Here is a 16125-nt window from a genome sequence, read left to right on the forward strand (position 1 = left end):
TATATATATATATATATATATATATATATATAGATAGATATATATATAGATAGATATATAGATAGATATATAGATAGATATATAGATAGATAGATAGATAGATAGATAGATAGATAGATAGATAGATAGAGGTGCATGTTTTCTTTGTATCTGTGTACATTCCCAGTCACTGCTTGACAACTGGTGTTGATGTATTTACATCCCCATAACTTAACAGTTCAACAAAAGAGACTGATAGAATAAGTACCAGGCTTGAAAAGGATATTAAGTACTGGGGTTGTTTAGTTTGACTAAAATTCTTGAAGGTGGTACCCCAGCATGGCCACAGTCTAATAACTGAAACAAGTAAAAGATAAAAGAATTCAATAATAAATCTCTGAGCGAGATATAAACAGTAGCAGCATGACATCGGGAAATATATTTGCCAACTAAAAATGTGGCTAAGGCTCCCCCTTAAGGGTCAATGCTACTGTAGCTTGTAGCCACAGGAAGACATCTCATCCAGCTGGCTCGAGATCAGTGACTTTTCGTCACTGGAAAAAGTATATATATTTGCATTGAGAATCATTTCCCATCACCAACCGGTGGTTGTCATACGCTTATGACAGGTCAATACCCAGAAACTCAGGTCCGTATGTATCACGTCAGGCTGGAGATGGGAATGATGACTTCCCTTTGCAAATATTGATAGGGCACAAATAGTGTGTCAATAGCCAGCTAGAGATGTCTTCCTTGGGCTACAAGCTACAGTAGCATCAACCCTTAAGGGTTAGCCACATTTAGGTGGCAAATCTACTTCACGTAAAATAATTCATTCGGAAGGAAATGAGAAACTGCCTAATGTAAGGGAGAAAACTCTAATCCTTTCTCTCCTCCGCTTTTGTTCCTTCACAGAATCATTACAAAGCTGGACTTTGAATTGGACAGTTTTCAGTATGATATTAAGAGTTAATTAAATATTTTGGTGTGGGTGTGTTACTACATTAAGTTTGTTAACCTCACTTAGCTCTCTGTCCTTCATTCAAACATTCTTAGTGCAGTTATTAAACTGCCAAACATCAGCTTAATAAGGACAAATTTATTCAACTGAACTCTTCATTATTTCCAACATTAGTTAAAACAAAGTTAGACTATTTGAATAGTAACGTGGTTAACAAAAGGTTAAACTCATTCGGATATTCTTGATGCAGTTATTAAATTGTCATTGAATTTAGAGTTGAGTTTTGAGAAAAGACCTCTCCCAATCATAAAATCATGTTTGCGAGGCACGAACCAGTTTCTATAGCTATCAAACCATGATATAATATGACACAGATTTTCAATACTTGACATTAATTCCAATGATAGAGAATAATTACAGAGTCTCTAACTTCCTAATATCCTCTCAAGGCTTTAGTTAGTTGGCCCAGTGCTATAATGAATGACATCTGCTCTTGGTATTGTGTAATGGGACTGAAATCAGAACGATGAGGTAGTCAAACTTGATAAACAAAAATTATGAGATGATACATGAAAAAGTAAAAATAATTACCTATTTTTATGGAGAGATTTGTTTCATTCCCAAGTATTTTCTCTAAAAAGTAGACAAAATATTAATTAGAAATTGGCAAAAATATCTCTGAAACACTCAAACACTATTATTGATCTGAGAAGTCCAATCCTGTTTCATATAAAGATTGTCCATTTCAATCATTGATGCCACCAATTTGGAAGAATCATTCAGTTTGTGATAAATTCTTGGAAACAAGAAATAGTTGATGACAACATCAAATAATGAACAGATAGCTAACATCATCATCAGCATCATTTTGGTGTCCACTTTTCCATTCTTGCATGGAACAGATGGAATTTATTGAGGCAGATTTTCTATAACTAGATGCTCTTCCAGTCACCAACATACGTGTGTGTATGTGTGTAAGAGTGTGTATACACATATATTTACACACAGATGTGTATGTATGTACATATGTAAGTATGTATGTTAGTATGTACATATATATATCTACATATGTGTGTATGTACATATATATCTACATATGTGTGTATGTACATATATATCTACATATGCACGTATGTACATATGCATATAAATGTATGTATGTATGTTCAAATGCATGTATGTGGTGGTAGCAAAAAGTTATTTTTAATAAAAAATAACTTATTTACCTAAGTTTTAACATCATCGCTTTTGAAATGGTCACCCTGCACAGCAATACACTGGTCCCAGCATTCCTGCCATTTTTGGAATCTGGCCTGGAAGTTGTTTTCCATAAGTGAGTGAAAGATCTTCAATTCACCTTGGATCTTGATAGTGGTGTTAAAACAGTAACCTTTGAGCTGCATTTTCATCTTGGAGAAAAGATGGAAGGCTGCAGATGCTAAATCTGGTGAATAGGGTATGTGCGTAAGCAATACCATGCTGTTTTTGGTGAGTAACTCACAAGTAATGAGAGCTCATGACAGGGTGCATTGTCATCACAAAGAATCCAATTCTTTGCACTCCACAATTCTGGTCACTTTCACCAAATGTCCTCCCTGAAATGCTTCAAAACATCTTTGATTGTCCTCTGACGATCCTCATGCACAAACTGATGAAATTTCTCCACATTTCCTGGAGTGATGCTTGCAGCAGGTCTTCAGGATCGCTCATCTTCCAGGGATGTTTTTCTGCTTTTGAAGCTCCTGTGCCACTTGAAGCATTGCATGACCCATTGCCTCATCGCCATAAGTTTACCAAAGCATGGTCAATGTCTCTGTAGCAGACTTCCGAAGTTTAATGCAAAATTTCAAGCTGGCTCTTTGTTCTTGTCCATCTCAAAATTACAGACAACAGCATGCATCTAATCACAAAAACAAAAATTTTCACAACTTGTGAAGTAAAACACAGTAATGATGCGTGACACACCATCCCATGAAGGTCACTTCTAGGTGTTATTGCAAACACCCTCATGTACTACCATCTGTTGGTGTACTACAGAACTAGTCTGGCAACTTTTTGATATGTATGTATTCTATCACCTCAATCCAAAATGTTTGACTTTGCACAATGTTTTGGACAGGAAATTTCTGATAATTTTGTTTTTGATCCCTGGACATTGACAAAATAACTTCCAGACTGCATTTCCTCAGGAAGATACTTCTGAGTTGGCTTTTCCCTGCATTATGCACCCAACAAGTTTATGCTTGTGTATTTGTGATGAAAATATGTGTGCATATATGTTTATATATGATGAATATATGTGTATGTATGAGTGTCCATTTATACTGATGCTGATATCTGGCATTTAAAATAAACAATGTTTAAGCAAGACAATATCAGACAACCATATACCTTTTGTTATTCGAGTATATTCTGTCACCAAGTAATTCTGAAATTTTCTTTCTACATTTGTTTTGAATTTATACTCCGAGTAATTACTGATCAAACTTATCTGAAATTATAGATTTGAAATGTCAAATTCACTCTCATAAGACATGCAATGTGCTTGCCTATCAAATTTAAATATTTTAAAATAAGTAAAGAAAATATTTTTACTTCATTGATTCTCAGAAATTTATCCAAAAAGTGGAATTTCAATTTCATGATTTCATTTTTCTCATATGTCTTCAGATTAAAATATTTGATATAAGTATTTCCATATGGAAATACATAATTCCATTGTAAATTTCTCATGAAAGAAGATAGTGTGTCTTGAATTATTTCCACATCGAAATTTCGTTCATGTTCTTCAGGAGAAATAACTTTCAACAGCCAATTTTTGCCTGGAAAATAAATTTAGAAAATAAGTCTTTTAGTGCGTGTGCTTATGTGTGTATACACACACACACACACACACAAACACACACACATTTATGTATATACATACAGGGACTTCCTAAAAGTCTATACTCAATTTTCATTTCTTTTTTGATTTAACCCGTTAAAAATAATGATGTGAGCTAGACTAATCTTTGAACAAAATAAAACTTGTTCTTAGAGCTACTGGAAGTTTAGGAGAGAGTTTTAAAACAGATACACAATACAATTTAACATCATTTTGAACCAAATGGAACTGTTCAGAATGTCCACTAGAAATGCTCCCAAAGACTGGACATTGTTGAGTCCCACAAAGCAAGAAAGGACACTAGAATCATATCACTAAAGTTCGAGAAAATCTTTGGCAAGCAAGTCATGGGACGTTTGTTTCAAAATCAAGTGTTCATCCATTTTCAAGCACTGTCAGTGGAAAAGTTACATTCCAAGAATAGTCCATGGTCTCAAAGAAGATGACCCAGAGCAAAGAGTGGAGTTTTATGAGTGGCACTTGGTAAGATGTGTAGAAGAGGTATACTTTCCAACAAAGATTGGAGTGATGAGACTACATTTAAATTAAATGGCCTAATTAACAACCACAACTGCACCTATTAGGGACCTGAGAATTTAAATATTATAGAAGAATCTCATGTTAATTTACTAGGAGTTACATTATGATGTGGCTTACCAACAAAAGGATTCATTGGACTATTCTTGTTTTTGACAGTATTGCAATTGGTCCCATTTACTTGAACTTGGTGCAACAATCTGTCATACCAAGCATTCAAGGAGACTTTGAAGACTTTATTTTCTGCTAGCTGAGTCACCCCAACACTTCCATAGTTATATAAGAGCCTACTGGGATGACATTCTGTCAAACAGGTGGACTGGAAGAGGTAATTCTGTAGAATATCTTCTGCATTCACCAGACATCCCCATGACATTTTTTTATGGGGATACTTAAAAGATAATGTCTACAATACAAAATTAGCAGCTGTTGATAAACTGAGATTAGCCATTGAACAAAATTGTACACAAATACCAAATGAAATGTATTTTTGATATGTTGCAATTTCATAGCTCCGAGGTATCAGCAGTGCCTGGGGCAGAATGGTCATCATTTTGAGAACAGGCATTCATAAAAAAATGAAATATTTGAATTCTATGTATCGTTTTCTTTAAATTTCCTTAATTTCACATTTCCAATGATGCTTTGAATTATTACCAAAGGTTTAGCTCCCTTGTAATAGCTGCACCACATACACTAGCCAAAATAAGTTTCAGAGTGATGATGACAGCTCTATTCCATCATTAATTCATTTTAACAAAACTGTATAAAATTATTTTACTTTTTACAGTCTATGTAGAATTTTTTTTCTCTTTCGAATGATATAGGCTTTATATATCTTTCTACAATTTGAATAATTTTAATGCACAAAATAAGTTTAAGACCATACCAACATTATTTTGTTTCAATTGAAAATTTACAGCAGAAATGATCAATGAACAAAAATTTATTATTAGTATCTAGTTTTATAGCCCTTATTTTCAATTACAGCCTTACTACGGTGGGACATGGAGTTTGACAGATGAGCACAAAACTCACTTGGAATGCTCTGCCATATTTCTTCAATAAAATTATATAATTGGGAAAAATTTGTTGGTTTTTTAGCATGAATTCCTTTAGCAACATAATTCCATAAGTTTTCTATCAGATTCAAATCTGGGCTCTGCAGAGACCACTCAATAACCACCATATTATTGCACTCAAAATATTGCAAAACTTTCCTAGCCTTATGAACAGGGCAATTGTCCTGCTGGAAAATAGATCCCCATGGTTTCTGATTATTTAAATATGGCAGCACATTTTCATTTACTAATTGCAGCTAACCTATACTGTTCAGTCTGCCATCAACCTTAACAATTGGACAAACACCTTAGTTATTGAACATGGCCTGCACCATTACCCCATCACTTCTTGCTTGCACGGTTTTCTTGACACATTTAGGATAGAATTCTTCAATTGAACGGCATCTAACATAAGTCTATCCATCTGATCCAAAGATGCAGAACTGGGCTGGTACTACAATGCTTTCCCATAATGAATAAATATGTAACAATGCTCGATTATTAAGCAAAACAGTGCAGTATGACCATCCATTTGGCCTATTAATTTATTAATTTGCATAATCTTGGTATGGTCTTAAACTTATTTTGCCAACAATTTCTAATCATTTCATTTAATTGCACATTAAAATTATTTGAATTGTAGAAAGATATATAACGCCTATATCATTCGAAAGAGAAACAAACTCTACATAAACTATAAAAAGTAAAATAATTTTATACAGCTTTGTTAAAAATACATCAATGAAGGAATAGAATTGTCATCATAGGTCTTAAACATATTTTGGCCAGTGTATGTTCGATTTAGTTGTTCAATGAAATCTTACTTTTCTGTAGTTTACATGAATATTTAGCTGGGATTGTCTTATGTATGCTGACACAACCGTATTCTTCTTCAGTAAGTATTTTTGTCAAGACAATCTGAAAAATCATAAAAGAAAATTTCAAGCTGATTAGTTTTAATATATATTTAAATTAACACAAATGTCTACATTGATAGAAGAGCAGTTTTTGACTTTATGAGTCTGGTCCATTCATTTTATTTGCGTGAGAGAGAGAAGGACTTTTGTTATTATACATACACATATACATATACACATGCATACACATTCAGGAACATACACACATGTAGACGCATGCTCACACACATACATAAACAAACACAAACACACTCAAACACATATACACACTGACACCTACACAAAATAATTACTCCAGTTAATGAGGGAAGCCTCTATGTGATTAGTTGACTGTCTAGAAATAAATGCCAAATCTCCTTTAAATTACATTGGTTGGTTGGTGCTACGAAGGGTATCCAGCTGCAGAAACCATGCCAAATCAGACTATAGTTAGGTGCAGCCCTACAGCTTACCAGCCATGGTCAAACCAACCAACCCATGCCAGCATGGATAATGGACGTTAAATGATGATGATGATGATGTACTGTATTAGAAAAGAAGGACACACTGAATAAAGGTCATGAGTGCATGTATCTGAAAAATGAACATGGTGGTCATAGATGAATGTATTTGAATCTAGGTCCACTGAATCAAGACTGATCAGGGCTTTAACAATAACAATGACAGAAAATAAATAAATCTTTAATAGCATAGAGAATTCAAGGTAAAAATTCTTACTTTGAATATGTCAAAATATTTGCTACCGTTTTCTTAAAATAAAAAAGCAAACACGGAATTCAAGAAGGTGAAAATTCTTACTTTGGATATGTCAAAAGATTTGCTACTGTCTTTAAAGTATATTTCAGCCTCACCAATGCCTATTTTACCTATATTAGTAAAAGCAGAGAATGTCGGGAGATAAGCTAACTTTTTGAATGTTAGACTTTGTGAAGAATTTGTTCCACTGCCAGTCACTCCAACAAATATCTTTATTTCTTCTATATTTTTAATTAGTTTGGATAGAGAGCTTAGTTCTATTTTCCACTCAAGATCTAAATAAGAAAGAAGAAAATGAAAAGAGCAATGAAAAAATTATATCGTAGCTGTGATACATTAACAAAAGAAATGTGCTGCAAGAAAAATGATGAATTATATGACATTTTGAGATTTGAGTTATTCATCAGTAGAAAACAACTGATTTTCTTATCATTAATCTTTTCTTATCATTAATCATAATTCTGTTGAAATATGTTTGATTTCATTTAATTTTGACAATAATAAAGAATTTGTTAAGTAACTTTGTTGTTATTAAGCTGATGTTTGGAATATAAATTAACATGGAATTTTAATGAAAGGTTGTCATTAAGATCAGTTTAAAACAAGGAATTTGTATCATAGAACTAGGGTTTGTTTCAGGCTGGTTGGTATAAAAAGGATTAAGAAATAAAGGAACGGTTGTTGTAACATTTAAAGTTGAGTTATGTTTAATAAGTTGAATAATTAATAAAAGAAAGAATTATCATCAACAATGTTTACTAATGAGACTAAACATTTTTAATATAGAATTTGTTGTATGTAAGTTATGTATGTGAATCAAGAAATAGTGAAACTGTCAAAAGATAACGGCAGGAATACCTCATAAATCAAATCATAGTTGCCTGTTACAATAAGAATAATCACTTGGAGAGACAAAGTTGAGGGATGAAAATTATCATTAAAAAGATAATTTTCATTGAGTATCTAAAGACACAAGGCTTCTATAAAGAGCTGAATTCCAAGATTTTTAAAAGCCTGCCAAAACATTTTTAGAATGTTCCATGTTGCCCTTAGGAGCAAAATGTTATTCTTCTTGTCTGACATTGGCCTCTCACAAACAAATTTCAAAAATAACTGTTTGGAAAAATATTTGTATGTATTATAATAGACTTCAGAGATGAAACTAAAATAGTTCTGGTCATGGTGACAGGAAGAGCATCCATCCATGAAAATCTGATTAATGAATTCTCTTCTGATTCATGCAAGCATGGCAAAGTGAACATCAAAATGCTGTTGCCACTACCATCACCATCGATGACTAATTGGATATATGACAGAATCTCAATGTAGAGCTGTGGAATATTGTTTAGTTTTACATCTTTGAGTTGGAATCTGGTTTTGGTGTTGGGAAGATTAACTCTTGATGGTAAATCAACACAGTAGCATGAATCATTTAGAATTCACCCTGCTCACTCTCTTTCTTTATCATTTAACATCTTGTAAAAGCCACACAGACAGCAAGGTAGAACTACTTCATAGTTTCTAATAAAGTGACATAATAAATACCTTCTATCAACTTACCGTTTCTCAATGAACACTCATGGTAAGGATTACTTTGTTTAAGAAGATAACTACAGGAATATATTTTGGAAGTTTCCATGTTCTTCAGTTTGATCTTAAGTAAAAGAAAAAAACAACAAAATTATGTTTATGTCTCTAGGAATTATATAGATTTAGACAGGTGTCGTTTTGTTCTGGATCCAGCAATTAAACAGATGAGAAATAATTAACTTATCCATCCACTCAGCAATTCTATCTCTACAAATTTTGATAGCTTTATAAATAGTCAAACAAGACCATGTTTTCAGCAGCTGAGCAATTATATTGAATCAACAGATGATGATAGCAGAGAAGCAACCTGGGCTTGTCATCTTAGTATATTCATCTTGAAAATATTATTCTATTCTAAATCATAAATTCATGTAGAACTGAATGTAGAAATAGAGAAAACATTAAGTGACAGTTAGGTAAAGAGAAGAAAGAAGAAATGTTGACTGTTAGGAAGGATGGGGTCATTGTAGGTGGGATAGAGAACAGATAGTTCCAGTATCGCCTTTCATGACACAGAATAAACAGCAAAAAGGATAAATGGTAAACTTGGGCCTGGCATGAAGTGAACACAGAACAGTGATGTTAAGTCATTCATCCAAACTACCTGCTTTCTAAAACAGGAAAAATGATCATCAATGCACAGCAGTACGTTTTACTGAACTATGCGTGGGCATACATGTATGTAACTTGTTTTATTTGCTCAAATCCAGTAACCCTAAAAACAAGTTATAAATTGGTTTCAAATTTTGGAACAAGGTGAGTAAGTTTATGGGAGAGGGGATAAGTTGATTACATTGAACCCCAGTGTTTAAATAGTATTTATGACCCTGAAAGAATGATAGACAGAATTTGTATTCTGAATCTAAAGATGGGTGAAATGCCACTAAACAGCTAATGATTCTACCAGCCTGTCACGTTGAAAACAAGTAGTATATTGAAGTTGAGTCAAACAATTATACTCCTTTCTAATTGAATAACTAAATAATTTAATAATTAATATAGGGTTTACTCACAGTCTTGTCCAGCCAAAATTTTTTTGTTGTCAATAATTCTATTCTTGACTTTGTATTCATTTCCATTGGAAGAAAGAATGATACATTTGTTGTTTTAGAATTTGCTCTAAACTTTATAAAGTTTTTACCATAAGGCTTTATTTCAAAAGACTCATCATAATTGTCATACAACTTACTGTGTATAACTGCCATGTTCCAGTGTACCCCTAGAAAGTAAGAGAAAAAATTTGCTCATCAGTGAAAACAACATTTCAAAATTAATAATCATAAAACAATAATTGTCTAATAAGGAGAGTAGATTTAAAATGAAATTATTAGAATATGATTGAAAGCCATTTACTTTCTCTGCTCTTCCAATATAGATTAAGACACTTCTTTTCATTTGAAATTTATTTAGCTTATTTATGTATGAAATCAAACAAGGAGAAACTTTAAAAACTTCAAATAGTCATATATATATATTGTATGTATGCAGAGTATCTCCGGTAATTTAGCAGCAGATGTACTGTTAAAGTGCTTTTCAAATTATTTTAGCTATTACCTCTTTTCCTTTTCCTAATACTTCATAAATGCAGCCCACACTTGCTATGAGTCAATGTACCTCACTCCCCATTTTCAATATATGTGCATTAAGAACACGTGCTAGACAGAAACTGAGAGAAGCTCATCACCACTTGACAACCAGTGTTGGTTTGTTTACATTCCTGTAACTTAGCAGTTCTGCATAAGAGATTGATATAATAAGCACCAGTCTTTAAAAAAAGTAAGTACAGGGATCAATACATTTGATTAAATCCCTTCAAGGTAATGCCCCAGCATGGCCACAATCCAATGACTGAAACAAGTAACAAATAGAGGATATCTAAATATAAGATAAAGACCAAAATTTACTATATAAATGTATCAGTTGCCCTCACCCCTATTGCCTCTGATGTCTATATAAATATTTCCATTCCTCTCCTCACCTCAACACTGAGGTGGAGGTTATTGCCTATTTTGAGAATCATTGCACTTGAGTAACCAGAAGCAAGAACAGTTATGAAAACAAATACCTATGACAGGTGAGGAAAGTAATAAGAAATGACAGGTAATTAATGATTGCTACCTAGATGTATATAATCAGCTAAAGATTATGCAAATGGACCAAAGTCGATAAGATGCATATTGCATGGAAAATACTCAGAGGATACATGTACACTGACAACAAAAGAGTTGATTTTAACATATGAGGTGGTATCAAAAAGTTCTTGGACTAGCTTTGTAGTGCACCAATAGATGCCAGTACATGTTTGTGTGCACAGTGAGAGCTAGCAGTGACCTTCATGAGGCAGTGTGTTGAGTAATATCGGTGTGTTTACTTTGCAAGTTGTGAAATTTGTGTTTTTATGGTCACTTGTATGCTGTAGTGTGTGATTTTGTCATGGATAGAAACAAAGAGCCAACAAGAAATTTATGTTAAACTTGAGAAGTCTATTATAGTCCCTGAAAGATGGTGTGCGATCTGGAAAATCTGCCATGTGTGTCATCCCCTGAAATATGGTATTGTGCATCAAGAGTTCATTCCCCCAGGGTTAGACCTTCAATTGAGAGTTCTACTGTGGCATTTTGAAATGTTTGAGGGAAGACATTCATTGAAAGCAACTGGATCTGTGGAGCACAAAGAATTGGATTCTTCACAACAACAATCTCTCTTCACTCGTGAGTTTCTTGCTAAAAACAACAACATATTGCTTTGAAACCTACCCTATTCACCAGATTTAGCACCTACAGATTTCCATCTCTTCCTCAAGATGAAACTGCAGCTCAAAGGTCACCGTTTTAACATTATGATTTGAAGGGATAGAATACATATGTATAAAAAAGTTCCCAGACTAGCTCTGTAGTCTGCTAAGAGATAGCAGCACATGTTTGTGTGTGCAGTGACACCTAGAAGCGACCTTCATGGGATGGTGTACCAAGTGACATCACTGTGTTTACTTTGCACGCTGTGCAATTTTTGTTTTTGTGATTATGTGTATACTGTAGTCTGTGATTTTGTCATGGAGAGAAACAAAGAGCCAACATGAAATTTAGCATTAAACTTGGGAAGTCTGCCTCGGAAACATTGAGCATGCTTTGGTAAACTTATGGTAATGAGGTAATAGGTCATACATGTTTTGAGTGGTATAGGTGCTTCAAAAGCAGAACATCCCTAGAAGACAAGCAACCTGGAAGACCTGCCATGAACATCTCCCCTGGAAATGTGGAAGAAAATTCATCAGCTTGTACATGAGGATCGTCAGAGGACAACCAATAACATTTTGAAGCATTTGAGGGAGGACATTTGGCAAAAGTGACTGGACTTGTGAAGTACAAAGAAATGGATTCTACATGATGACAATGCACCCTGCCATCGAGCTCTCCTCGCTTGTGAGTTTGTCGCTAAAAACAGCAAGGTATTGCTTCCATATCTGCCATATTCACTAGATTTAGCATCTGCAGCCTTCAATCTCTTCCCCAAGATGAAAATGCAGCTCAAAGGTTACTGTTTTAGCACCATTATCAAGATCCACTGTAAATCGCAGAAGGTGCTTGACTCACTTATGGAAAACAACTTCCAGGCCAGATTCCAAAAATGGCAGGAATGCTGGGACCAGTCTGTTGCTGCACAAGGTGACCATTTCAAAGGTGATGATGTTTAAAAATAGGTAAATAAGTTATTTTTTATCAAATATAATTAGTGCTGGAACTTTTTGATACCACCTTGTATAATGACAAATTATATGATAGACATGAAAATGGTTGATGTCTTACGACAGGTCTTCCAAAATTTTATTAAACTGTAACCCCTTTCCTTTGATCAATCCCCTTTGCTATGATTCAGTGCTCCCTTGCTAAGATTTAACACTACCACCCTATTTTTAATGTACATATACTTAATATAAAGCCAGACTAATTAAGCTCCAAGTAGATTTATGGTCGAAGATGATGAACTTTTAGTACATCACTTCAGTCACACTTGGGTTCTTATTCATTGTGTCACATATATACTGATGTAGCTACCAGTTGAAATTTGTCTGCATATTCTCAATTCTAGTAGTAGTTTCTATATATTCACAAACTCATATGCTGTTTTCCCAGCAACATGCAAGTTTACATATGTCTAGTTATAAATGTGAATAAATTATGGGATTAACAAACAGCCATCATAGCTAGAACCAACAACATTCTAGTAAACAGATAGGTATGAAAATGTGTGCATATAAGTCAGGGCATTACATAATGCTACAAGTGCAGTAGCATGTATGGAAATATTCAAAATTTTGACAGTGTCTTTTAAACTGATTTTAAGGTTACTGTATATAATTTTCATGCCATAGACGGTATATAATCAGTTTTTTTAAATTATTCATTTAATTTCATAGTCTACTTTTATTGTTTATTTGTTCTTGTTATTGTCATCATTACGACTGTGAATAACAAGCACTTTCTAATAATTACATATCTAAAATTATTTTAAAGTTTAATATTCAAATATGAAACAAAGACTAAAAATCTATAAAAATGTATCTATTGCTCCTTCTTATTGTCCCCTTGCCCCAGTGGCCATATAAATTTTCACACACTTCAAGGTCAGTATCACCTACTTTGTGAAAAACTGCCTCATTGTATTGAAACACAGGTGGTGAATGCAGAAGATTTTTAAAGAGTAGAATGCTAACATTTACTCAGAAATGTTTCCATTAAACAGGAATTTCTTGTGCAACATTTACAATAATTTTATTATTATATATCATTATATATATAATAAAAAAGATTGGAAATAAAAATAAAGCATATAGGAAGGATAAATTGTGCAGGAATATGAAAGTATTAAATTAACTGGACAGTCAAAATGATAATGTCTACAGATTAATCTGTTCTTAAGGACATTCTTCTTATATAGAGAAAATAGTTATAAATAATTTTAACCATTGTAATTTATAGATTTAAAGAACAAAACTTTTGTCAACTGGTTAATCAGGCTGGAGTAAGCTTTTCTATGCTGATCATGTCTGACGGATTGAAATATGTTCATAGTTATCCTTTGCTTCAATTTTGAATCCTGCTCCTGTATCATGTAAATTAACTCTGAGTATTTCATTTTTCATTTTATCTAGTTTCAGCTCATGAGCTGTGGCCATGCTGGGGCACCGCCAGTCTAATTGTTTGAAATTATTTCCCCTGTTCTTTGAATCTTACTAAAAATTACTACAGAATTTTGTTTCTATCTTTAGTTTAGAGTGAAATTTTCTCTTAATTTAGAATTTTTGTATATAGAATTCAGTATGTCATCTTCATAATTTATTTTATATAAATCCATGCCATGGGTCCATTTGAGTTATCAACCTTAGCTCATATTTTTTATTTAACTATACAAAATATACCAGCCTAAATTTGCTTGTAACTATTTTTTACATGTAAAAAACATTGTAACTTGGAGTAACTAAACTATACTGATGTCTAATGAGGTGTAACAGACAGAAACATACTCATAGTTGCACCTCCTGCCTGCAAATTACTTTGAAAAATTAATTCTAAATTTTTTTAAATTATCTCCTCTTTTCCTTGAGAGTTGCCAACAATTGCAACTAGATTTTTATTTTCTTTCCCTACATAAAAAGGAAATTTCAATTAATTAAGAATCTTTTGTATGCATCAACCCTTAGATTATACTATTTTTTTAACTCAGAACAATGTTACTGCTTTAGCCGTTTTAGAAAATATTATTTTTATATCCATTTTCATGCATCAACACTGTTTGGAAAAGTTGTTGAAAATTTCACTAATGACATGATTGACTGGAGATATTGATTTTACAGCTGTTTGTCGTTCTTATTACTGACTACACAACCGTGGATTGAACCACTAAATGTAGAATAATGTGTCTTTCCTAGGGATTGAATAGCAACAATAAAATTTGAACTGATAATACTGATCATTGTTGTTGAGCATATTAATCTTATAATTATTATGCTTCTTTGTGTGTGTGTGTGTGTGTGTGTGTGTGTGTGTGTTTTGTATACAAATGAAATGTATTTCTCAAGGATTTTTATAATGAATGCAAGAAAAAGAAAGAAAAAAAAAAGAAAAGAATAAAGATCATTTCTAAAGGAAAATCTTACATTTTTTTAATTCAGGATGAGCTGTTGAACAATTTGCCTGGCATTTAGCAACATACATTTCTTGAAGATAGTGATTTTGAACAAACGCCTAAAACAGAATGATTCAGCAAAATTAACAACAGAGCAATATTCAAAACAATTTGATGATGATGATAACAATAGTGATGATAATCACTAGGCTATTGATGACAATAGTAGTAAAACGCTTACAGTGTACAGCTAGTACTCTGTTTCCAAGACTGGTTTGAAGTTGTGTATACATATAAACACTCACCCATTCCTGCACCTATATGTATACATACATGTGTGTGTATATATATATATATATATATATATATATATATATACAATAGGAAAGAGTTTAGCCACTGTGGTCGTAAGAGACATGTTCTGTAAGTGCTCCAATTGATAAGCCACGAGGATCCAAGATTACAATGGATGCCAGAGCTAGGGATCCATAGCCTACTTCTGAGTCAGAGGATATGAATTAAACTGCTAGATCCCATTTTTTTCAACTGGATGCATTACTCAACCTGCTTTCTGAACTATGGACTTACCTGGTATTATAAGTATGGTGGTACACCTTCGCAGAAATATGGATAAACCCCCACACCCTCCGGAACAAGATGAACTATGAGCCTTGACCTTCATGCTTGTCTCTACATCAGATTTTCTATCTACACCTCCACACTGAAATTTCCTGCATATATATCTTGTCTCCAATGATGGAATACCCAGTATATGGAAATGCAGATCAATACATTATCTGGGATATCCTAGAAGCAGCTGTAAGACATTATTTACTTCAATACACCATTATAATAATTAAAATAATTTAATAATTTAAGTGATGTGATAAGCTTGTCCTGATTTGGCCTTGTTTTCCTCTTCTTTTAATATATGTGGTTGGCATTAGGAAGGGCATCCAGTTGTAGAAACTGTCAGACCAGACTGGAGCCTGGTGCAGCCACTAGCTCTCCAGACTTCAGTCAAACCATCCAACCCATGCTAGCATGGAAAACAGACGTTAACCGATGATGGTGATAGTGCACCGACCAGATCTGTGGCTGGTGTAAGGTCCCCTCTCGACCCAGAGTAACGTGGTGGTGGAACAAGGAGGTAGACAGGGCTATTAGACAAAAGAAACAGGCTTGGAAGGACTGGAAGAACGGTGGTAGCAGGGAATTGTACCAATGTGCCAGAAGGGAGGCTAGGTGACAGGTTTATTTAGCCAGAGGGGAAGCAGATAAGAAAAGATTTGCCAATGTTCTGCGCCGTGAGGA

The 16125-nt window shown here is 33.6% G+C and overlaps 1 protein-coding gene across 2 annotated transcripts in view; it reads right to left on the reverse strand.

Annotated features, from left to right (window-relative positions):
* Window positions 1–16125, reverse strand: part of LOC106873066 (uncharacterized) — a 38338-nt gene that overhangs the window by 5972 nt on the left and 16241 nt on the right. For both annotated transcript variants that reach the window (XM_014920294.2, XM_014920285.2), the window contains exons 4-11: window positions 14843–14930; window positions 9699–9904; window positions 8656–8749; window positions 7138–7370; window positions 6247–6340; window positions 3536–3762; window positions 3332–3431; window positions 1532–1573 (exon numbers count right to left, since the gene is read on the reverse strand). In XM_014920294.2, the coding sequence (XP_014775780.1) occupies window positions 1532–1573; window positions 3332–3431; window positions 3536–3762; window positions 6247–6340; window positions 7138–7370; window positions 8656–8749; window positions 9699–9904; window positions 14843–14930 (1084 nt within the window). The remainder of the gene's footprint in view (window positions 1–1531; window positions 1574–3331; window positions 3432–3535; window positions 3763–6246; window positions 6341–7137; window positions 7371–8655; window positions 8750–9698; window positions 9905–14842; window positions 14931–16125) is intronic.

The sequence above is a fragment of the Octopus bimaculoides genome, chromosome 12 (genome assembly GCF_001194135.2).
Source record: "Octopus bimaculoides isolate UCB-OBI-ISO-001 chromosome 12, ASM119413v2, whole genome shotgun sequence".
Taxonomy (NCBI): Eukaryota; Metazoa; Mollusca; class Cephalopoda; order Octopoda; family Octopodidae; genus Octopus; species Octopus bimaculoides.